The following is a 24,230-nucleotide window of genomic DNA, read 5'->3' as shown; positions in this document are numbered from 1 at the left end:
GTGTTGTAAATGGCGGTACAATTGCACAGACATTCAAAACGCAAGGCGATTCATTGGATCATCAATTTGTTGCCGATTAATCGATTACATTTTTTTTCCTATTCGAAATTGAAACTGAAATAATTGCGAAAATCTGAATTCCGTGCGAGTTTGCTGCGCCTACTAACCCCTTGTTGATCTGATGAAAGCGCCTTATCCAAAACGGTTAGTTGATTGGCCATTAGTCATCCTCGGCCGTCGTGGCTAACAGTGGCTAAGTCAACACGTCGACTAATTGGCGCGACCCAAAGTTGGTTGGTGTGCAAGTGTCGTTTGTTGACTGTAACGCGTTCAAGTTCTCTCTCGAGTTCAACTGCAGTGCTTGGTGTTTTTATTCAACTGTTTTGATCCAACGTAGAAACATTTTCACGGTCTCATCTTCGGCGATAAAAGAATTCCAAAACGGGGAACAAAAATCTCTATTGTGGTAATAAATTCTCAAGAGGAGATTTACTTTGATGGAATGTGCATGTCTGATGTGTAAACCGAAGCAAAATGTCTTTATCAATGCTGAGAAAGAAAACCATTCATCCTTAGTTCAATGAAACTCTGTTTGGGAAAAAAAAATAAAAATACACAAAGCAGTTGGGGATCGTATAAATTGAAATCTCTGGGCTTCAATTGTAAATTGTGATTCACTTTCATGGCTCACTGCCTCCTTGATTGACTATGGGGGAAATTGATCACTTGATTTATTACTTAATTGGGTTTTTTTTTGGTCTAAATTTCTGCTATTGGATAGCGACCAGTCCAGGGTGTGTACCCAACTTCTCGCCCGTAGTCAGCCGGGATAGGCTTCAGCTCACCTGCAATGAGGAAACGCATGATACAAAATCTAAAAGACTCATTGATGATCATAACGATTCATCAATAATTTGATCATTGATTAATTGTCGATTTGGTGTTGCACTTAAATACTACTGACTTGAAAGAAATGGTAGCGATCTGTTGGTACAATGTTGTACGTGGCATTTCGTTTTATAGTCACCAAGCTGTTCCATCAGTGCAGCCGTACTAAATTGATTGCAAGCCAACAAAATATGGTGCGGAATCACCCATATGGTTGTATTGATATATTTGTCCATCTGCCATTCCAGCTGTCTATCTATCTTTCTATTTTTCTAGTGAGCTAATTTAAGTTAACAGCAAAATATCTATTTTTTTTTAAAAAGTGAAGATAATTTTAGTATTGACACAAGAAGTTGATGCATAATTTGTCTTTGCGGGCCACATAAAATGATGTGGCGGACCGTATCTGACCCCCGAGCCTTGGGTTTGACACTTCCACGTTCAGTATCACGTGGCATCAGGGGACCAAAAGGCTTAGCGACAGCATATTGTTTCGGCCGGCAGGAAAAATTTGAATTGATTATTAAAATACCGTATATTGCATATCATATTCAAATAGGTTACTTTCCTTTGTTGGCAGGTCGTCAGTGAGACAAAGATATGTTAAACGGGCTTATTAGCGAGGGCAATGGAGTGTTTCTTCTTGGCAAAAGAAAAAACGCTGAATTATTCATGGCGCTAAGCCACAAAGTAGTCATATTGTGTTTTTGAAAAATTTCAAAAGTGCCCTCTGACCTCATGGTGGAATCATTAAGCGCTAGTGCATTTTAACGCGGTGACAAACACACAAACGCCACGTGCTGGGCGCTTTGTTAATGAGAGCAGATCATTTGGTCACACGGCCGCCGAGCAGCGTGCCAGCGTTTTGAAGTGTGAACCGTCTTCATTGTGGCTGCCCCCTCTTGATTTAATGCAGCCTTTTTATTTCTTGTGCAAAGCGCTGAAAAGCAGGTAGGAGGCACATAGTAAAATGAAATGAAAACTGCAATTGGACGCAGAGGCTGCACCGAATAAATTGGCCTTTTAAGAGCAGCTTATGTGAATTATACCCCCATGGAGATTGTCGTTCCCGTAACAAATGTCTACGCGAGCGTGTGTTGTGTCTTGTGTGTGTGTGTGTCATCATAAGCTCATTAGTTTTCTTCTTGCCAACAGATCTGTGACCTGTCATCACTTCTCCCAGAGAGTGTGCGTCTGAACACAACACAAAGAGGCTTCAGAGAATCCCGACCGACCGACCGACCGCCGCCGCCACCGCCACCGCCGCTTCTCTGCGCTCCGCACAACTGTTACTACGAGGTGTCTTTTGCTATTAGCGGATGTGTTCTTGTCACTTCAAAGGTTCTAATAACTTTGCGTGTAGCTACCATTCATAATAAGCGGACTCACTACTAGAATTTGAGTCTGCAAACTTTCCTCCATATCCGCAATGTCATTAGAACCTTGTCATCGATGGGTGGACGGTCCCAACAAATTTTGATGAGAACGTCTAAGCCGCATTGATCCTTAATGATAGCAATAAAAAAAATAATTAGTTGACTTTTTTTTTTTTTTCCTTCAGGGTGGGGATCATTTTTAATACATTTTAGAAAAAATTGTTTTTACACATAGATATGACTTAGATCAGGGGTATCCAACTAATTTTTGTCACGGGGCGCATTGTGGTCCCTCGGAGGGCCGTATCTGGCCCCCGGGCCTCAGGTTTGACATCCATGATTTAGTCATGGCAGATTTTACATCCAGGTTATGTTTTATGACATTCACAATAACAGAAATGCCATTCAAAAGTATGCTCCGCCCCGTATGTGCAAAAAGATATCCAGGACATTGACACGACACTTTATGTAAGCACTTGTGGCCTCCCGCCATTGGTGAGGTCAGACGACAGGTGATGTGGCACTCCGCTCATCCAGAACGCTTGACGGTGAGTGGGCTCATCACCCAAGCGGTGAAAACCTTCTTGTCAATCAAGTCGTGGCCCCTCTTGTGTTTAACTAGATTATTTCAGCGGACGCTCCAGAATTTGAAAGCAGCTGTCTCCTGTAACCGGCGCACACCTTGATTAATCATCCTGTTAAGGAAATGAACATGACAGTAACCCCTGCCTGCTCGGATGGACTCCTACTTAGAGCGAGTGAAGCTCTGATTGATTTTGCCTCACTTGTGAGTGAACTACATGCGGCAATCAATGCAGAAGATTAGCGGAACATGCGAACGCTGACGTTATCGGATATGGATCTCGATTCATATCGAGCGCTGGAGTGTGACGCATGTAAAAAAAAAAGTGTGTGTCTACCTTCTAATTCTTGAGTGTCAGACTTCCTCTCTATTCTAATGGCGTCTTTCTCTCCAAGGCGGATGTCAGTTTAGCGCCATTAGCGCTAATAGCATGCAGGTATTAACCTATGCTGTGCGCACTCGTTCTTTATGGTTAGTCCCCATTTGCTTAAATAAGACCTGCGGATGGAGGGAATTCATCACTGTCAAGCATCTCCCATCGTACGTTATCGCTCTTTGCATGTGCGTCTAATGAAAGAAGCCGCAGGGCCCGACAAATCAGCATCTCCGTCACTGTCACCGTTGAAGGTCTCCCCGAAAGTAGCCCGCAAAAACAAATGATTCAATCATTCGGTGGACTTTGCTGAGAAGGCATCATGAAAACATCTGTACAAGCATCTTGGAGTCATGCTCGGAACATGTTAAGATAAAATATGGCTGTCAAGACTCGTTGGACAGGTTGCAAAGTGCTGCATGTAGGATTTGTTTCCCCTCCTTCCTCGTTTTAGCTCCCAGATTGTGCATGTTTGCTTGCGGATTTCTCAGGTGAACATCATTTAAGCCTTGGCAAAGGTTTGTTTTGGCTAATTAATGCCAAACAAACAACATTTTGCAAAACATATTGTGCTTGGGGGCTTTCATTGGGGTAGTTTTGGTTTGTTTGTCAAGGAAAAGCTATAGGTGACTGTTTTGTTGTTAATATGCAACACGGCTTAGATCTGGAGTGGGCCAAAAATTCAATTTGGCCAACATGACAATATTATTAGCGCAGGAATTTTGCTATTTGAATAAATGAATAAACATGTTTGTTCATTATTTTTTTTAATTGATTGATCTCATTAAAGAGGACGTCAAGTTAAAAAAAAAAAAAAACTTTACACAACATTCTAATTATTATTGTGTTTGCGGAATAATAGTTAAACAGCAAAATGCACCCATGTTTATCCATGATTGGTGGCTGGCGGCCATTTCGTCACTAACTGTTGATTTGAAAATGACATCATGGTGCACAGATCACCTGAATTTGATCATGTGACATTTGCAGGATGAGCCCTTCGGCAGTGTGATGTCATTTTCAGTCGACACTTAAGTAGATTTTCTATTTTTTTTTTTTTTTTTTATCTCCAAATGGCCCGTTCCATCTTTCTGTTGAAAAAAAAAAAAACAAATGTGGCCCTTGAATGCAAAAGTTTTCCTTCCCCCTGGTTCAGATAAAACAATTGTCTTTCAAAATGTCATGTCATGACTAAGTGATGCTATTATCAGAAAAGTGGAATATCAAAGGTCAAACACAATCTAGGCCAGGATGTCCGTCAACCTTCCATTTGTTCACATTTCAAAATACAAGAATGAATAGTCTTGTCCGTCACCACCACAAATCCTTGGCTTCACATTTCATTACTTTCCACACAAGTCTAAAAATGTAAAATGAATAAAACTAACTGACAGTGTTTCTAGCCTTTGGGCCTCACTGAAATCAAAGAAAAACCATGTCAAGTATTTTTCCTGTAAGTGAATTTAATTTGAATCCTGATCTACTTTTATTCATCTTTCAGTTTGAGTGATGGGATCACCGGTTACTCTGTCGTCCTTGCGCCTCATTTTGGTCTTGACGGCTCACGTATGGACTCTTAACCCCGATGACCCCAACGTCTGCAGCCACTGGGAAAGGTCAGTATGTTTCCTCTTCTGCTTAAAAAAAAGAATATCAGAGTTCAAACCAGCGCCACGATCTTGTCGAGGCTGCCGCATCTTTCGTGAAACAGGCTCTCTTCACCAAAGCCTCGGATCCATTCCGGCCCATTATAGCCGTATCGATCGGGCGCAGCCTGAGTCGCGGCGGCGCGTTGAAGGATGGGAGGAGTTGCAGCATCAAATGAAATACGCAGGCAAATTGATCAGGCTACTCTCATCCCAATCAATCACAACAGCCACAGAGCCGGAATAATTATTATCTGCGCCGGGTTGTGTCAACTTATGAGGAATAAGATGGAATCATTTCTGTCCTGGCCAAGGGGGGGAGGGAGGAAAGAAAACTGCGGTGATATATTACCTGGGTTATTGCCTGACCAAGGTGAGGGTACTTAGGTTTGCGGTTCCACCTTGTTGGCATTGATATGAATCCCTTAAGTGGGCTTCATAGCTTTGTGGTCCGCCAATATCCACCTGCTTCCTGTGCCACTTGCATCCATGAGATGAATCACCCAAAAGGTCCCTCATTTCACCGCTTTCATTGCAGCCGCGGACTCGCAAGACCTTTTCGCCGTCATGTTATTTATCCGAGAAAAATACGAGCCGCTTTCACCGAGGTTCAACTAATCTTCTCCCATTTGGATCTTTTTAGCTACGCCGTCACTGTTCAGGAGTCTTACGCTCACCCGTTTGACCAGATCTACTACACCAGGTGCACGGATATTCTTAATTGGTTCAAGTGCACAAGGCACAGGTACGTCGGAATTATTATGATTATTTTTTTTTATCCGTCGTCGTGTTTGGCCGCCAGCTTTTTGAGCGAATGAATTATTGTGGTTTATATGGGAAATAATCCTCATTTCAAAGAGTAGGTTGAAAGGTTGCTCCGATAATTTTACACTGCCAGACAGTCGTTCATCTTGTTGTTTAATGTTCCAACATAAATCCTTTCCTAAAACGTTTTGTCTCCAAACTAAAATTGGGTTCCTCCTCGGGTCTACAATCCATCATTTATTGACAAAACATTCCCATGTACATTTCCACTTAAAGGTTCGGACAAATAATAAATAAAGTAATGATAAATAAGTCAATAGATCGTTTCCGGTCTGGAAGCTAACTTTTTAAAAGGCTGCTTTGGAGAATATCTAACCCAAAGTAATTCGAATGAAAAATTGGTGATAATTCATTTGTTCTAGTCAGAGCAGGTAAATATTTCCTCCTGTCTCCTTTGCTATGTGCTTCACCGACTTTGACTCCTCATGACTTGTTTCCACTTGAAGGCTAAATCAAAGCAAAGCATTCCCGTGTTTGTCTTCCTGTCCTGTCCTTTCGGAAGCGCTCTCACTTGCTGTACATGGCGTATCCGTCTCGCTGTGTCTTGTTTCCTCAGGATCAGCTATAAGACAGCTTACCGGCGCGGCGTGAGGACCATGTATAGGCGCCGCTCACAATGTTGCCCTGGTTACTTTGAGAGTGGAGACTTGTGTGTTCGTGAGTATCAATTTTTCCCTCCGTGTGCCTTTGCTCGGTTTTAGACGACTGGCTCTGATTTAACACGCAGGCGTAGCGTTTTATAACACCAAGCGCTCTCTGTATACAGCTAAATTAATTTAATTGAAGCCGTATAACAATGAGGAAACTTAACGAGCCGACCGGGTACTGGTGGCACGCTCTTAAGAACAATCCGTTTTAAAAAAAAAAAAAAAAAGGGGGGGAAAAAAGCACAAGCCGTGAAAATGAGCCTGAAGCGAGATGCTGGAAATAATCCTTAACTGATTATTCTCACATTAGACAAACACAAATAGATTTTTTTTTTCCTCAACCTTAACCTGACTCATTATAGTCTGTTTCGACAATGTTGTTTGTGTTGGGAAAAACAACCCGTTCTAAAAACTGGGATCCGGGGACGCCAGGGGATCTGCGAGGCCTAACTTGGGGTCTGTTAAATAATTTCCAACGTTTCTACCTAGTAAGACTTAGAAACATGGACCTTGGGTGAAAAATAGAAAAATATATCGTTGATTCTCCAACACATGAATTGCACCGTGCCTTTGGCAGACCCTGGAATTGCCTCACAATGTGAAAATGATTCTGCTCATGTCTGTTTCTTAGCGGCAATTGAAGTCGCTGTATTTTTATTTTTTTTTAAAAAATGGATGGAAAAGTGGCTTAGCAGTCTTAATAGGCCATCCTGAGGTTTTTTTTTTTTTTTTTTAGAGCTACTAAGATCTCTTTTCTCTTTGTAGAAAGATTGCTAGCGGAAGCTGCGATGAAGGATATGAATTGAATTCAATTAAATGTGCTTTTCTACTCATTATAGAAATTAAGATCGAAATTTCTCCTCTGTAAAGCGTTTCTCTAAAAGTTCGCCAACCCTTGCGCTTCATAAACTCTGTTTCCTGATGTGCTTTTATGACTTTCAATTTATTTTTACACTCTTGTACTAAACAAACCAAGAACAACAAATAGCCTATATTGTTCATGGTAAAACTTAACAAGCAAAATAAAATCTTTGCTCTCCACCAGACACTGTGAATCAATGTGAATCTTTCACTACTGATTTTATTTTTACTAAGTCACAGCCCAGCAAGCTAAACTGGCCAATCACAGTACAACATTAAACCACAGCCTGCTTTTGCTTTTTAAAATGATAATTCTAGCGAAACAATGTCCACTGATGGTAAAGACACCCTTTTTGCCTTCCCAAAAGCCCATATCAACCCCTCAAAATGCAGGCTCTGTATAAAGTTAGATCCTTCAAAAATCAACAGGCACACCAAGGTGAGCAAAATCTCTGCCTCAAAGCTTTGCGGCGATCATTTTTCCACTGCAGACTCAGGTACAAATGGGTTGGTGCAATGATGCTAAGCCAGGGAGAAAAATGTAGTTTGGGATCATTTCAACCTCAAAAAGATACATACATCAGCTCTACAACTGGTGAACAGCGTTAGCTGGATAGCATAGAACCCAAAATGGACAAAATACCTCCACGGTTTAACGCTTCAAAATCAATTTTAATCCGATTATTATGATCACGGATGGGATAATCGCTTCTAATCGTGTTCAATAGCTGCAGCCAATGTAAGTCATGTTTTACTATCCGGGGTTCTAACAAAGCTACAAACTCCATGTTTGGATTGCGCAAGATATTCTAAGAAAGAAATTGAAATCACATGCTAATATTTTCCAGATCTTTTGCACTTCCACGTATGACTTCCTTTTTGCTTGTCCTTGTCTGAGCATTACAATTCTGGGAAACAGGCCAACAAAATGGCTGTACAATCCGTCTGGGGGTCTTAAGGAGCGAGTCGCAGTTTGATCAATAATGTATTCATTAACCATCCGACCGACAATAAAGTTATGTATTCATTGACGACTTTTCAGGATGTTAACCGGCGGAATCTGCAAGTCTGGCCGTCGGATTTTACGCGTTGTTAGCTTTTAGTTTGATTTCATGTCAAGCTGAGGGGAAAAAGGCACCCCCGCCTCCACTTTGGGACTGCGGGCACTGAGGGGCCAAGAGGGCAGTTTTGCTTTCTGCTGCCTTTGCAAACTGTTTCAGCCCTTTTAATCCTAGCACTCTCACTTCCAGGATTAAGAGATTTGTACTCCCGGAGCTGTTTTGCATGCAGCGACAAAAGGGGGCATTATAGCGCGGATCGACCCAAAATGAACCCAATTTGTCTATTTCAGGACGCTTTGTTGGGTGTATGTAAAATAGCTTGTTTTGTTTCACTCTAGTGTTCCTTTTCAGAGTAAAAACTGTAGAATTGTTGTGTATTAAAAATGCAGTAATCCACCACTATTTGTGGGAGATAAGATCGTAAATCGTGAAAAATCATGAGGGGAAAAAAATTGTAATTGACTCTATGTATAGTTTAAACTATAAATATACAAAAAAATACCCTTTAAAAACATTTTACAGATTATTTGAGTAACAAAAAAATACCCCAAGTGCGCAAGCATATGGACACTTCCTTATTACCAATTTCTTTTAATATGAAACTTTGGCGCCATCTTGTGGCATCTCATTGCAGTATAGGAAGAGGCAAACTGAAAATAGCAGGAGATTGTTGTAGTATTTTTTTTCTTTTGTTCTATCGAACTGAGATAGAGCTGTAACAGAAATGTTGGGCATATTCGCCTCTCGTTAAAAGAACTTTGTATGAATGATTAGCATTCATACTTAAATGTTCAATCAAACCTGAGCATTGTCATATTTTTTAAATAATTTTTGGGAGGGGGTGGGGGGGCTCTCATACTATCCAGATTCCCATCTGCAGTGCTGAGGATAATTATCCAATTCCACTTAATTGCTCTCCAAGAATTATTTACGAGCGACATTGTTATTGTCACATCTTTGTTCACCAATCTGTCAGCGACATATTGTGACTGACAGAACAATTAATTGCTGTGTAGCAAGTGCCAGTCATACAAGAAATACTAAAATAGCTTTGTATGCTCAAATGGGCACCGGCTTCACACAGAGAATACAAATTTGTGAGTATACTGATTGATAATCATCATTTCAGTATACCTGTATATTCTTTGTTGTGACATTTCATGAATTTCAATGAACCTAATTTGCCCAGAGCGATTAGCAATTAACAATAAAACAATTTCAAAGCTTCGGTGCCACCAAATCAGCCAGCCAGCTCGCAATCTTTGAGTATGTTATCTTTGTGTTTGTGTGTAATCACCTGAGGGCTGCTTCATGAATGCGTGACCTTTGATCTGTCGGAACCCCTTCATTACCTTCATCAGGAGCTCGCTCGGTTGCGAGGAACTCATTTGCTAAGGCTGACCATGACAATTGTGGTGTAAGAAACTCACTCAGTAGGCCGGCAGACTTTTGGCGGGTCTTTGTAAACCGCCAACATGTCTCACGTCTTTTTGGTGGCATCATCAAGTGGAGATGGGAACTTCTCGACAGTAGTACAACATGTGTCCTATTGGAGAGGTGACACAAGAAAGGATTTCCGAGCCTTTGATATATATTTTTTTTCCGTGCTTGAAAGGCAAAGTTTTTAGAATAAAATAATTTCTTTCCTTGATGGAAAGTTTGGAGGGGCTATGTTTGATATGTGCTCTCTCTCGTAGATTGATTTCACCGTAGGGGCCGTCGCGGTCTATCACTCCACTTTTGCACACACAAAGAGAAGCACAAACACAATTGTGTGCATGCACCTTGGATGCTAGCACGCTAAAATGAGTCAATCGCAATTTAGATTTCTTTGCAAAGGTTACAAACTTAATGTAGTTGATTTGAACCATTTTGAGGGCACCTTTTCACTCGTCCTCGAAAACAAAAGCCAAGGCAGCGCAAGCTAGCGATTGATCTTTTTGTCTTAATTCTGGGAAAGAAAGCTAAAATAGTGGTGTGAACACGCAAGAGCATAACTCTTATTAACGCTGCAGCACATTTACCAATTAGCTCTATTGTTAACCGCGCCGATAACACCTCTCGCATAATGAGCTAGATTAGCCTTTTATCAAGATGAAAGACTCAATTTTCAGATTCCTCAGAAATGAGTTTAGCAGGGTGATTCATGAATTTCAATTAAAATGAAAAGACCTACTCCTGTTTAATTATGCTGTCCCTTTTTTTTTGGAAGCGCCATTCAGATCTACGAATGAAGTGTGCACTTCATCTTTTCTCCCTGGGCAAAATTTCATTTCCATGTTTCTTTTTGTGACACGTTTGCATTTCTCCTCTTGGTCGCTGATCAGAATTTGCTGATTGAAACAAAATCAAATGAGCTCGTTGTGGTGACATTGCATTCGACTCCTCGTTTTGAACACTCTGCATATCGTGGCCTCATTGATTACAGGTAGTCGATCCCGCACCTTCGTCAGCACAAACGGTGGACAGGCCCCCACCTTCCTGATTTTAATTAGACGCTCTCCTTGCCGGAATACTGATGCTCAGAAATCTGCCTTGCATTATCTTTCAATCTCTGGTTTACCGTTTTTGCCCGGGGAGCATTTCCGTGATTAGCAGCGGCTCGCGACTGTTTGGGATTCTCCCTCTTGCTCCTCTTTCCCGGCCTCATCCCTCCCGCTAGCGGCCGAGCCTAATCGAAGGCTGATTGAGTGATAATCTATAGCTGTAGAGTTCGGGCATGCCGCCAACTCTCGACTGACCTCTCTGGCTACGGGATGAGCGCCATGATATCCCACACATAGCTGGGAAAATCTACTCAAAGCTTAGCGTGCCGTGATGTTGTCATGATACGAGGAGGGAAAACAAAAGAGGCAGAATCCAGACACGGCCCAATCAGGATCGGGCATTTATTTGTTTTGCTGCCCTTGCTTGCTTGCATCATCCCACCAAGTTGGCGAACTGCTGATTCCCATCTTGCTTCCTTTCTTTCTTTCCCCGAGATAAGAACGTCTGTCTTAACCCAGCAGGCCTGATGACCTTGTCTTCCAACTTTGCTCTTTCATGCTAAGTGCCCATCTCTGCGATGGATTTTAGATTCTTCCCTAAAACGGCAACAGAAAACTGCTAAACGTCTTCTCGGCGGATCGTTTTGAAACTCTCTGAAGGCGCGCACAGGAATACAAATAAGATCCCAATGGCCGGGTGCCGTGTTGCTCAATAAGAATGATCAAGACAGCAAAGACACTTAGTAAACACTGCAGTGCGCGGGCGGCCTCGCTGTATTCAAGAATGAAAACATGACAAAGCACCGGCTGATCAAATTAGAGAGGATTTACGGCCGGCTCTGTCATGCCTCCGCCTGCTGATAACAGCTCGATCCGCAAAGTAAAACTGTGATAAACTGAGATGTTGATTAAGTCGACACTCTCTGGAGAAATTGTTTAGTCGGCTGTCAAATAACGGAGATGGATGTTGAATATGAGCGTTTAACAACACCTTCAAAGTGAAAACTGCGGCGATGCTTACGCTCGCTCGGCGTTTAACGACAATCGAACTTTTCACACCACCTCGAAAAAGATCAAATCCATGTTTGACTTGCTGACACGCTTGTTTGTTTTTCCCAGCTCTTTGCACAGAAGAGTGTGTCCACGGCCGCTGTGTGTCTCCTGACACCTGCCAGTGCGAGCCAGGTTGGGGCGGACTGGACTGCTCCAGCGGTGAGTTCACTTCCATCCCTCCCTTAGTCACTATGAGTTACTACTTGGACTCATTTGCGCCTAAATGGCTTTCACAGCCTATTAGTTTGGAAGCATTTGCCTCAGTGTCCGCAGTCTATGGCAAAGCTACTTAGCTTTGTATCCTCTCTTCTTTGCAACCACAGCCAATGGAACAGGTAAGTGCCACTGAATTCATTTTCATTTGCTGGAAGTGGAAGTGATATGCTTGATGGAATCTGAAGAATGGATGAATGGCTGCAGCCCCGCTGTGTCTCACAAGCTCTCTGTTATGATCTTAATCATGATTAGACCGGCGCTTGTGACTTGTGGCTGTGCAAGGATCAATCAATGCCAGGCGCTAACAAGCTATAATGATGACTGGTCTATTTAGTGGGCTTTTCAACATGGCCTCCAAAAAAGTTCCAAAAGATTTTTTAAATCGCTAAATGCCAGGTTCTTTCTGATGCCTGATAGGATTAAAAGACTATCTATGAACTTCTCTTATCGTATTTCCCCATTCAAATGAATGGAAATGTCATTAAGTCATTCAGGCCTCACCAGAGGATCAACAAAAAAATGTAAAGGGTTTTTCTCACAAGTAAAATATTTTATGACAAAGGCAAGTCAAGAGCGAAAGGTGGCTTTTTAGGTGGCTGAGCGCAGTTGGAAATGGCCGTCTGCGCCGTTGTGGGTCCTGGCCAATTGAAGTAGCTCCTCTCATTCCCTTTAATTGTAGGTGTGTAGTTTACTTGGCAGACACTTAAAACCTTTTTTTGAAAAATTGTTCTCAAGTGCCAAATGGTTGCTTGCTCAAATGTGAATTGAGTTCACTGCTCGCAAGTCAAAACGGATAAATCACAAGATTGGCATCACTCTGTGTCTGCAGAAAACACAAATATGCACATACTGGCTTGTTTTTATGCCGAGCAGACTATTTTGGAGGTACTGCCCAAAAGTTTAGTGAAAACTGCTGCGCGACAAACTAAGTATAAACCGATTTACACTAAGGGATTAATAAAGCACATGCGTATTTATAATAAAGAACAGCGCTCGATGCTGCATATCCCACAAAAGCTGTCGGATGATTTGCGGCTCAATAGAAATGCACCTACTGTATAAATTGAGGGAAATAACACTAATTAACTGAGCTTGCACAACTGCGCATTATCATTAATAGGATCTTCACATGGCAAAAGTCTGTTTCATCGCATCATGCTTATTTTTGCTGCAGCTTAAAATGAGCAAGCCACACTGCCAACTAGTGTCTCGGTGGTGTAAGTGCAAAGCAGCGAGTCTATGTAAACTCGCACAACGCAATCTCAGTACACAACAATAAATCAAGCTGTCAGAATAAAGAATGAGAAATTATACCAGTAGTGTTAGTGTATGGGATCTATGAATTTTCATTAGCAAGAAAGCCATTCTCTGATTAGCAGATGTGTGTAAATCACCCGCTCCTGCGTCAATGCAGACTTGCGGCACCGAGTCTCCCCCTGCCAGCCCTGCACATGGGTGAGGCTGCAACAAGGGAGTGTGTGAGGCTTTCGTTTAGGGAGTCCCCCCAGGAGACTCTTGTCCCACTCTCGGCCGGTTAGAGGTGCAGTGCGGCGTGCAGGTGCTTTGCTAATCCAACTTATTAAAAGACTCGAGCCGCCCAAACAGAGGCATTATTCATAACTTTGGATTCCCATCACAGGCGCCAGTCCATTTGCGAGCTTTCATCTGTTTAAAATGCGCAATCTCTGCCAATTCTCAAATGGAATCGACCCTCCTTTTTGTTGTGTAAATGGCATGGCTCATCCTGCAGATGTCAAATATAGGCGATATCAACTCACAGGCTCGAAAACACACAGTGCTACGAATTCCTATATTGCATTTTAAAAGCCAGTTGTGTGATTGGATTGCCGGGGAGAAGTCACAATGTGCGCTGGTCACGTAGCGAGGAATGCGTGAATGTGATTAAAAAGCATGTCACCCGGGCTTGGCGATGAAGTGGGATGCTGAGCAGCCTAAAGCTAAAGTGACAGCTTTCCAGCCAGTCGTTTGGCTCCCAATCAAAGGCTTGGACCTGGTTTGTGGAGCAGCACCTGGCAGGAAGTTGCTTTGTATATGTGTCAGGCCTCAAAGTGGGTTTTTTTTTGGGGGGGGGGGCAGCAAAGAGAAGGCGATAAGCTTTCGGAAGATTCAGCGAGTTGTTTTGCGGCTGAAGATATCTGCTGGGTTTTTTTCTCTTTGCCGCCTACTGGGATCCACCTGCTGATGCCAGAAACTATTTCATCCTCTCGCTGGTCTTGAAACGAGAGTCCCACTGGGACCAGAGATGCCCTGTGACCTACGTGGAGTCCAAGGGGGATCTTTCCGCAAGGACACAGTGGCTAATGTGAAGCCGGTTAGAGGACAAAATGGAATGTTTCTTGTTGACGCTGGCAATCCTGAGTTGAGTTCTCCTGAGAAATGAATGAATGTTTCATTGTTGCTGCTGGTTTGTGTGCTGTTTGTGCTCTTGAACATATTGTGCGTTCATCATTTTGTGTCTCACTTTACAGTGCACAGCATTAAAATGCATTATGATGTTTTTGTTTTGCTATAAAGCTTGCGCTTTCTATTGTTTCGCTGTCTTCTGGTTTATGATCAAATCGTTTGTCGTGTTGCTCCACAACTGTGTTCACTTTAAAATATGAACTGTGGCAGCGGAAAAACTATTTTCAAGACAACATAGGGTTCATTGTGTTAATGTGAGGGATCATCAATGGATTTATTGAATGTCAAATTCTCATCAATCCTGCTTTTTACACCTACAGAAAGCAGTAGCTGTAGTTTTATTTTTTTATTATCCATCTTTGATTATCCATGCTTTTTGTAAGGTGATAAGTTTGTTCATTTTAAATCCGGTTGGTCATCTATGGTCCATGAGGTAACATATTCCTCCCCCCAAATCATCTCTAAACGAGACATGTGTTGGTGTAACACCAGTTTAATTGAATGCAGGCTCAGAAGACTTGCCAAAGTTGAAATTGCTACAGCCAGAGGGGCTACTCACTTAATGTTAATTGTCAAATAAATCAGTAACATTATTACAAATGACATCACAGAGGACGCCGCTAGCAGCAACACCAACTAGTTGAACTATTGACACAGAGCTCCACCTAATACATGCAGCGAGAATGGATTTGGTAAAGATTCCCTCTGGCACCCGTCAACAATATTTACACATTATTCTCAGAAGTGCATGTAAGCCAGATGGTTCCCCTCCTCTCCCAGAGCAGCAGGACATTGACATGCATCATCGTCCAAGACCTACAGGATGCAAATTACACACCACGCGTGTGCAGAAAGACTCCCCAGTTAGCTCCCCAGCCAATTCATTAGGCACATACACAATCTAACGAGGACTGTGGCTAAGAGATGATATAGTAGTATATATTTATATACATCTTCTGCCTTGTATATACATTATATTTATAGATAGCTAAATAGCTAGCTCGATAGATAGACAGCTAGATAGATAGATATCTAAATTGTTAGCGCGATGGCGAGCTAGCTAGATAGTGATTTGGCCTATGAGTGTCCACCAAGTTATCTCCAGTGCGCTATAATTAACTCCATACGAATGGTCTACTTAGGAAGAATACTAATAAACCATCAAATTGATTCACCGAGCTAAAGTAACCACTCAGTTGACATTATTCAACAGCTCTTGCTCGGTACGCGATCTAAAAATCTTTTTATTTCCACCCATATTTGAATCTCGTACCTCGATCTTTTTATGCTCCAACGTTATGGCCAGTGAGAGAGTATTTGATGATCATTACTGCGAATAAAAATCTATTACATTGCTCATTAGAAAAGCATGTAACAAGACACGTTTACTGATGACAACTATAACTATTTATTTGGACCAGTTAGGTTGCCTGCCTGTTTCTATTTCACATTCATTTGATGTTTTATTTCTCTGGGGAAGGCTAGTATATATATCTCGAGCACTTGTGGAGAGCAGTTGGATGAATGTGTGTTCATAAAGCCGTGCATCCTGGAAGTACGTATACCGGTTTGAAACATTCAATGAGATTTTGCACGCCTACAGTGTGTCAAGTGAGTTAAAGCAGTTGTTTCTGTAAATTGTTTTTTGGGGGGCCCAGAGCACAGATTGACTCTCCGCACTGCTCTGGAGAGTCTTGTGCGATCCCATTAAACAGGATTTATGGAACCCATGAGCTCACTCCTCCATTACCTTTGGGAGAAGGCCGAAAATGCGTGTGGACATTTGAGCGGATGTGTTTTCATAAGTTTTAGACGTTTACTGTGCGCCGACGGTCAGCACGATCAAATCATTTAAAGGCATCACATTCTGACAAGCGCTATCGCGCCGATGTTTGTAATTATCCGCTAAGAGAGCGTCTGGGAGTCTGCATAGATGGCCTCAGTTAAGGACATTAAAAGGCCTTATCTGTTGTCCTGAAGAGAAGGTCAGCGCGTCTAAATCAGCAGAAATGCCATGATAACAGTTTAGAGAGACCAAATGTCTCCTGAATACTGATTCACAACAAAGCTCATTTGGTAGTCTGGAAGTCGCGCTCTGTTTGGCTCCATTGGCATTTTTCGGAAATCTGATTATTGATTTTGATGGTTTGTTTACATTGGCGCATATATGCTCCGCTTGATTCCGTCCAACTATTTCAATGGCCTTGAAGTGCTTTCTCGTAGCTGCATCTTGTCAAGGTTGTCTCGTCATCACCTTTTCAAGAGTGAAAAAATGTCTTCATGATACCTTTAACTGTCTGAGAGCTCAAGCAGAGTGACACACACATTTGTTCATCTGATAAAGGCGTTTTCATGACTACTTCAAAACGTTTGCAGAAGTCAATAATGGCCGTCTGGGGGAATTTTTTTTTTAAATTCTTTCACTCTTGGTACTTATTAAAGTGCTCTGGGGCATACGGTTGTAAATTGGAGCCACTGCGGACAATGGCGGCGGATAAACAATGAAGTGGCGTTTACACATACGGCGACTATTTTCTCATGTTTACTACCCGGAGAAGACACGTACAAAGTCAAACTCTGCACCTTCTGGTCCTCTGGTGGGGTGACTTTGCTTAAATCTGCGTTTGGGCCAATATTAGCAGGATCCTGTGGTGCCCCTGCAATCTCCTGATGTTTAACCCTGCACTTCATCGCAGTGGCGCAGTGATTACAGGCCATCCTGAGGAACATCGATTGTCCTGCTCCTCCTAGGCAAGCCCCACACAATGCTGACGAATGAACTCGTGGCCCTGCCAAGTCCAATTAACTGTCAGTGCCGCATCGACGGGCTCCTCCGTTTGTTGAGAGTGAAGAAAAACAAACTTTTAATCAAATTTGCCTCCAGGCCCCAGGGTATTTGGGGGGTTGTAGTCGTTTGCATTCTGCAGCGCTCTCACCCCGCCTGCATTCCCGCTACCCTCTCAGGAGCTTCCATTGCATGTCGCGGGGCCCGAGATAGAGCGGCAACCTGCACCTATTCTATTATCTCGCACTGATAAATCAGGGAGCATTTTAATCATGTGCCGGGGTAACAAGACTGAATGTATTAATTTGCATTTGCATTTCTTAACATCCAGTAGAATGCTCCAGGTTCTGCGACACAGAATTACCCTGCTGGATTGTTTATTTTCAGTCTTTTGTTTTGAATACCAATAAAACAATTGACTGCTTGATCAATAAAAAGCAGGTTGCAATCTAGCAGAATAGTTTTTTTTTTTTTTTTACTCCTCTAAAGTATTAACATCTCCCCAAATCCCCTCTGTTAATTCTCCCAAGGTCGAGACAAACCACCGTGCTCTTCTCTCCCGTGATTAGAGTAATGCAGGCATTACAAGACCCCAAATTCAATTAAATTGTTTGCTTTTGCCACACAGGGGGACGGAAATCTACTATCTACTTTGGGCAGTCTAACGCTAGTTTCCAAATATTGACAAAAGGCACTCTGACTAATGAAGGGGGTCAAGCTGTGAAAAGCATTGGAAGGCCTGAAGAAAATATGGATTTGAGCTCGACTTTTAGAGAGTTTTTAACACGTATGAGCATTTTTGTGTGTGTTTGTGAGCTCAGCTAAAACGTAGCTGCTCTCTGAGGTGTTTGAATTGAAACGCCTCACCCATGATTCTTTTTGCCTTTGTTGCGGGCAGAAGCGTTTTCAAGAATGAATGACAGAGGTTTAAGGTCTGCAAATCTATCGCCAGCCCCTCGCGTGGACTCTCAAACAAGATTCCGCGTGGATTTGGTTCCTGACATCGTCTCCTTGTTTGGTTGAATGAAAAGTGACCAGTGATTACACGTATTGATGTGTTGTTTGAGTATTTTCGACGCTCGTCCTCCTCGTGCTAGTAATCAATCACAATTGAAGGCTCCTGCTGACAGACAGTGGCTGGAAGCTTGCGTCAAATCCCCAGATGACTTCATTCATTTGTTTGACGTCTCTTTAATGTAACTACAGTACGTTTTCAGTCTCTCTCGCTCTTGCTGGCTCCTGCATAAGTTTACTTCGCTTTGACTTTGAGACTCCAGGAAGAATTATTCATAAGCTGCGTGAGTTTTAGATCGAGGAAGAACGACACTGTTTTCAGAGCCAGCACTTCATATGACATGAACACCGGGATTTCTCTCCCTTTTTTTTTTTTTTTCTTTCCTTGAGTATAAGTCTCACAAGATTCCATTTCATCGTGGAGAGATGAAATTGGGAAAAAAAAAAAATCTTTATTTTTCAGTCCTTTTGTACCATACAGCCATCAACTATATATCTAGCCTTCGTAGCATATCGAACGTGTTCAATTTGTATTTTTAAGGAATACTTGTTGGAACACATTTGTACTATTTCAGCTCAATTTTTTTCCTCAACGGTGTATGTTATCTAAAAATTCAGGAATAATAAATACACTTCCGCTCACTGACGCCAGCAAAACATCCTTATCATTTCACTTTTTCTCAGTCGAAATAATACACAGTAATTGGCGCTGGTGGTGCAGGAACTCAACCCAAGAATTTATGACTTCATAATGATCATTTGCATAATGTGATATCATTAAAAAGCAATTATGGCTTCTTTTTTGCAGGCCCATGTCTCTGTGTTGTTTAGAGTCATTTAGTAGGTATTGGGGCGATCCGGTTAAATTGCTGCCGTGCTCATTTTTAGGGATACGTCCGTCCGTCCGTCCGTCACCTGTGGCAGGTCCATTTATTGCTTTGGGTAAGAAAAGCATGGAGGCAAACAACAGCACTGACCTCCATGTTCATCCGGAAAACATTCTGATTATGCAAGTCCGTTGGGCTTTGGTGCAGTTGTGATGGATGAAAAAAAAATGTAATGGAAAGAGTCCCTTCTGGGATTTTGGATCTAGCACTATAGCAACGAAATACAAAGCTTGTATTGATCTCTGAAGTTCAACCATTAGCAATTTGTGATCAAGCTCTCATGAGGATAGGCAGGAGAGAAAATGAATGGATGCATTTGTGCTCATTGGCAGAGCATTTTCTACTTAACAGAGGAAGAGGAACAGGGTCAGAACATTTTTGACCACATTGTCCGTCTGGTCATGTTAGTTAAGCGCTCTTTGTCTGGACTCCTCCATTAGGGACCTGGCAGAAATGTATGAAATTAAACTAAAAGGCTTTCATTCACATATTCATCCAGATCATGACCAATTCTCGAAAATCAGTTCAGAGATTTTCTTTGAAATACTTTTTACAAGTTTGAAAATAATTCTGTGTGCACGTTAGAGCGCCTCATTGTTAGCAGTGAGTGCATGGAGAGAAAGGTGAACGAAACAAGAAAAAAAAAATCATTTCCTGAGAATTCTATGGCTTTCGCTGATGGGGATGGGCCCTATCGACATTCCATGAATGAACATCAGTCTTTGAGCGGGCCCCCTTGTCATTGAGCGCTAATGCCCCCAGGCACAATCGGCCCCGTGCTAATTACAATTGATAATTGAAAAAAGGAAATCAATGTTTGCAAATCGGGATTGGTAAGAGTTGTTTTTATCAGGTTGACATTGTTTTTTTGACTTGTCTGCGCTGCAGCACAAACATGACTTTGTTTATTGCACTGCAGTTACTGATGTGCCCGCTGGAGATTGACTCCACTATTATTCACCTCTCAAGGCTTTTTTGCTTGTTATGCAATCAAAAGGTCTCTCAGCAGGTGGAGGCGGGTTATTTAAAAAAATAAAAAATAGCCTGCCAGTCTGCTCGACAATCTGATGATCCATACACTTTTATGAGCTGTGTGATGACACTTTGCTCGTGTTGCTAAAAATGGTTCTATTTGAAATATCGTAAAGTTGTTCGGTCATACTCTGTAGCTCTTGTTGACCCGGCCGGCCGAGGAGACAACAGGCAACCCCCGCATTGATTTGCGCCTCACACACTGAACACAAGTCGGAACGAACCATCAACTCCACTTTGCGATACCAGCTCTCTCCGACGTTTTTTTTAATCACAAACGTTATTTAGTCATCACTTTTAATGATCCGGATAATCAGCAGTCACATCCTTGTTTCTATCCTTCCGGTGGAGCCAGCCGGCTTGTCTGAGCAATTTGTGCGTGGAGATTCTCCTCCTTATGTTGTTAACTTGGCCTGGTGCTCATCAGTCCTCAGGGGGGAGGAAAAGAAATGCACAGGGCCTGCCTGCCTGCCTGCCTGCCTGGGAGATGATGAATTAAAACAGGACAAGTAACACGCCCAACAAGCGAAGCTGCAAGCAGGGCGCTTCTCCCATCTAGCAGAACCACCCCTATGACTATTGGCAGCTTTTTATTGATGCTTTCCAAAATGCATTTGTCAAGCTAACGGCGACGTGGCCATGCTGTAGTCTTGTTTTGTTTCCCTGTTGCGGCTAAAATCAAAAGCTTACGCCCAAAGTCAGCTGGGATTGGCTCGTTTCAGATAATGGATGGATAGATGACTTCGCATTTAAATGCATTGAGATTTAGTTTAGCTTAATTGATCCTATCTGATCTTATTTTAGCTTATCTTTGCTTATTTTATGAGCCAAAACGTATATGTAAGTAAACAATGCGAAACCTATGGCTGCTTCTGAGTTTGATTAAAAAAAAAAAAAAAAATGCTGACTTCTTTTGTTTTTTGACAAGCCCCCAAAACAGCCTTTAGCGTAAGTCAGGGGTTTTCGTGGTGCCGTCCCCTCGGTGAACATAAAATTGTTATTGCTGTAGCGGCGCTTGTTTGTGCTAGGGTCCACTTGGGGATTAAAAAAAAGAGCGTTGTGGGTTACTTTGAATCGCTTCCAGACAGATTTCAATGAATTTATTATAGAACTAAAACTATAGGTGACAAGGACAATACACAGGAGCTAATTCAATTAAAAAATAAATAAATAGCTCGATAAATCAGTAGATAGACAAATAAATAGATAGTTAAATATATTAATGAATAAATAAATAAACAGGTACATATAAATGAATAAAAAATATAATAAATAGTCAATAAATAAATACATAAATAAGGTGCTGATACAAGTGCAAATAATTCAAATTTCTAAATGAGGGCTTGATTGTACAGAGAGGCCCATCCTACCTCAAATATACTCCCTACCCACCAATAATAGCTATTGAATGTGACAGTTAAACCTGATGTTCCGTCTGGATTTTCCCAAAGAGGAATGAATAACTCCAACTAATAAAATATGAACCAGATAGTGTGCTCTGTACAGTATCTGCAGCTAAAATAGCCATAAATGTAACCAAAGTGAGATAAATGTCGGGCTTTCCCCCGTCGTAGCCGTCCGTCCCGACGACTCTTCGCTTTATTAGTCTGCATGATTGATTCCATATGCTAAGATGAATGGACGAATGTCCAAGAAGGTTATTGGATGTCCCTGGCACGTTACAAATAGCTCATTGTCGAAAGAGTGCATAATATGGTATCAGCTGAATTGCGAGTGGAATTGTCATTGTTTGTGAAAAAGATAAATGCGGAATGCTTGAGCATGGAAAGGCTGACTTACCGTGTTAATTAACATAATTAAAGTCTCTTTTGGGGAGTCATTAAATATAGCAGCTCGCAAAGACTTATTTTTTTTTGGTGTTGTTTTATCAGATAATAGTTTACTTTGTTGTGCATAGACTAAGAAATGACTAACATGTAACTATGGTAACAAAAGTGCAGTAGAAGCAGCTTTATTTCTTATTTATTTATAGCGTCCTTTATTCTCTGTGTATTCTACAAAATACAGAAATAATTACATATATGTTCATGTAATGGTGATCGAAGACTTAGATTGTACAGTAAATGAGGCGTAAAAAGTGCTCATTGTTTCTTACTCACCCGGCAACAATGTGCGTTGATAATAGTTAGGAGGCAGAGCCAATCTTTTCACCTTAAAGGAGACGCATTGTGATTTTAAGCACAATCTAAAATTCAGGGCTCTAAACACCATCAAAATAGAGCAAGGATATATTCATTATTAATTCATTATATGTGTGTCTTGCTGATTGCTGAGTATCTTTCTCGTTAATTTATCCACTTCAATCCTCCTTACTCTGTTTCTGGATACAATTTATTTTTGTTCATATTTAGCAGTTTCTAGAACGAATTAATTGGATTCACATTCTTTATTATGGGCATTATTGCTTTGGGTTTTGTTTCGGTGTTTGCCAGTCTTTCAGGAAGCGCTTCATTGTGAGAATTGATGTTTGTCGTGCAGAAGCTGCAAACGTTGGACTGCAACAACCTTGCGGATGAAAGGCTTTCTCACAAAACCTGCCATTAAAGAGTTTGACTCGACTATTTTAAATGGAGCTTTCAGAGGCTTTTGGCGACTTTCCGGGGCACCTTTTTATTACAGAGGGTCAATCAGTGTGTGCTCAGGAGGCCACGCTGAGGAGAACTTGTGAGCAAAGTCAGCTGCTGAAAGTTGTTTGTTCTTAATCCCACTGCAGCCGGTCGGTCACCCATCACGCCGACTCCTGAGCGCACTTCAAAGCTCAGCAGCAGTTTCTCAGTCCGTGCTTTGGACGTCACCTTCAAAAGTTTGCATTTGGCTCCCTCCTCACAATGCAATCTGTTTTGTTCCAGCCAAGGAGATTATACCCGGCCGGCACCTTGGGATTGTTCTTCTCCCTTGTATGTGAGGTTATCCTCATCCTTCCTCTTAAACGATATGAGCTCCGAGAGTCCGAGGCGGTTTGTGTAAGTGTCCGCTCGTTAGGCAGCCTGACCCGAGTCGGTGCAGTTAATGGGTCGGATGGTGAGCTTCGCTGGTTTCAGCCGCGCCGCGGGACTTGTTGACGCCGGCAAAACCACTCACTGGGGGCGAATCGTCACATCACTCAATTTAGCTGTGCTCTCAAGAAGCTGATGTCCTCTCCGTGTTTGCTCGCCTCACATCAGCTCCGACTTCTAAATTACAGCTAACCGCCGTCAATGTCGGCAAAGTGAGAGACACCTGGGCAAAGTCGGATAATGGGCTTTCGCTCTGCGTGTGCCAGGGCTCCCTCCCGCCCGGCTGCGAGCCACAGACGGCTTTCCAACTCCAAATGTTTGAGCTCATAAGTAGTTGAAAAGTACACAATGCACTTTTTTTGTGTGATCACTTACAAGTGTTTGAGTTGTGCAAATGTCATTTCTGCACTATGAAGTGGAGAGGTGGAAACTGAATATTTGTATCTGTGGGAGGAAGGGCTGTTGACCCAAGTGGGCCACTGGAACCTGAAACGAAAACACTAGCACCTAACCCACGCGCTCGATTTGAATTGTAAAATCAGTTCTTTCAATGGTGAATGAGATGTGAAAGCTATGGAGTAGCAAACTTGGCCTCGATATCCGAAGCTTTTTGTTTTTTCAACCAGTCAACCTTAAGCCACGCGGGAGCAAATTTCTCTTCATTCGTGAGCGACCGGCCGAGCGGCATGTTTGACGAGCGACCACCCTCTGGGTGGACTTGTCTGTATCCGCCAAGTGGATGATCATCTTCCCGCTGTGCGCCTGGAAAAACAAGCTTGGCCGGTAAGCGCCAAATAGCCTTCATTGAGCTTCCATGTTAGTTGATCACACCTCTGGCAAAGCGAACATGCAATCAATAGTGGAATATTCACCTAACAGGCTCCAGTGAATAGACCTCAAACTGTTTCTTATTCTTTTTTTCTTTTTTTTTTACATGGTGAGCAACAGAGCAGGTGTTGATGGAGATACATCAGGCCCGAGCAATCACTTAAAGCAGCACTCCACTCTGGAAAGAACAATTAGGTTTGCGAGGCGGCCGCTATCCTGCGCTCTGGG

At 42.2% G+C, this 24,230-nt stretch overlaps 1 protein-coding gene across 3 annotated transcripts in view; it reads left to right on the top strand.

Moving 5' to 3' along the window:
• Nucleotides 1-24,230, top strand: part of megf11 (multiple EGF-like-domains 11) — a 74,595-nt gene that overhangs the window by 27,202 nt on the left and 23,163 nt on the right. For all 3 annotated transcript variants that reach the window (XM_088378185.1, XM_088378184.1, XM_088378183.1), the window contains exons 3-7: nucleotides 2,044-2,187; nucleotides 4,722-4,836; nucleotides 5,510-5,611; nucleotides 6,248-6,348; nucleotides 11,866-11,958. In XM_088378185.1, coding sequence (XP_088234311.1) covers nucleotides 4,730-4,836; nucleotides 5,510-5,611; nucleotides 6,248-6,348; nucleotides 11,866-11,958 — 403 coding nt within the window. In that variant the 5' untranslated portion in view covers nucleotides 2,044-2,187; nucleotides 4,722-4,729. The remainder of the gene's footprint in view (nucleotides 1-2,043; nucleotides 2,188-4,721; nucleotides 4,837-5,509; nucleotides 5,612-6,247; nucleotides 6,349-11,865; nucleotides 11,959-24,230) is intronic.

This window comes from Syngnathus floridae, chromosome 6 (genome assembly GCF_059516105.1).
Source record: "Syngnathus floridae isolate MCC-2025c chromosome 6, RoL_Sflo_1.0, whole genome shotgun sequence".
In the NCBI taxonomy this organism is placed as follows: Eukaryota; Metazoa; Chordata; class Actinopteri; order Syngnathiformes; family Syngnathidae; genus Syngnathus; species Syngnathus floridae.
This window is presented reverse-complemented; position numbering and strand designations above follow the sequence as displayed.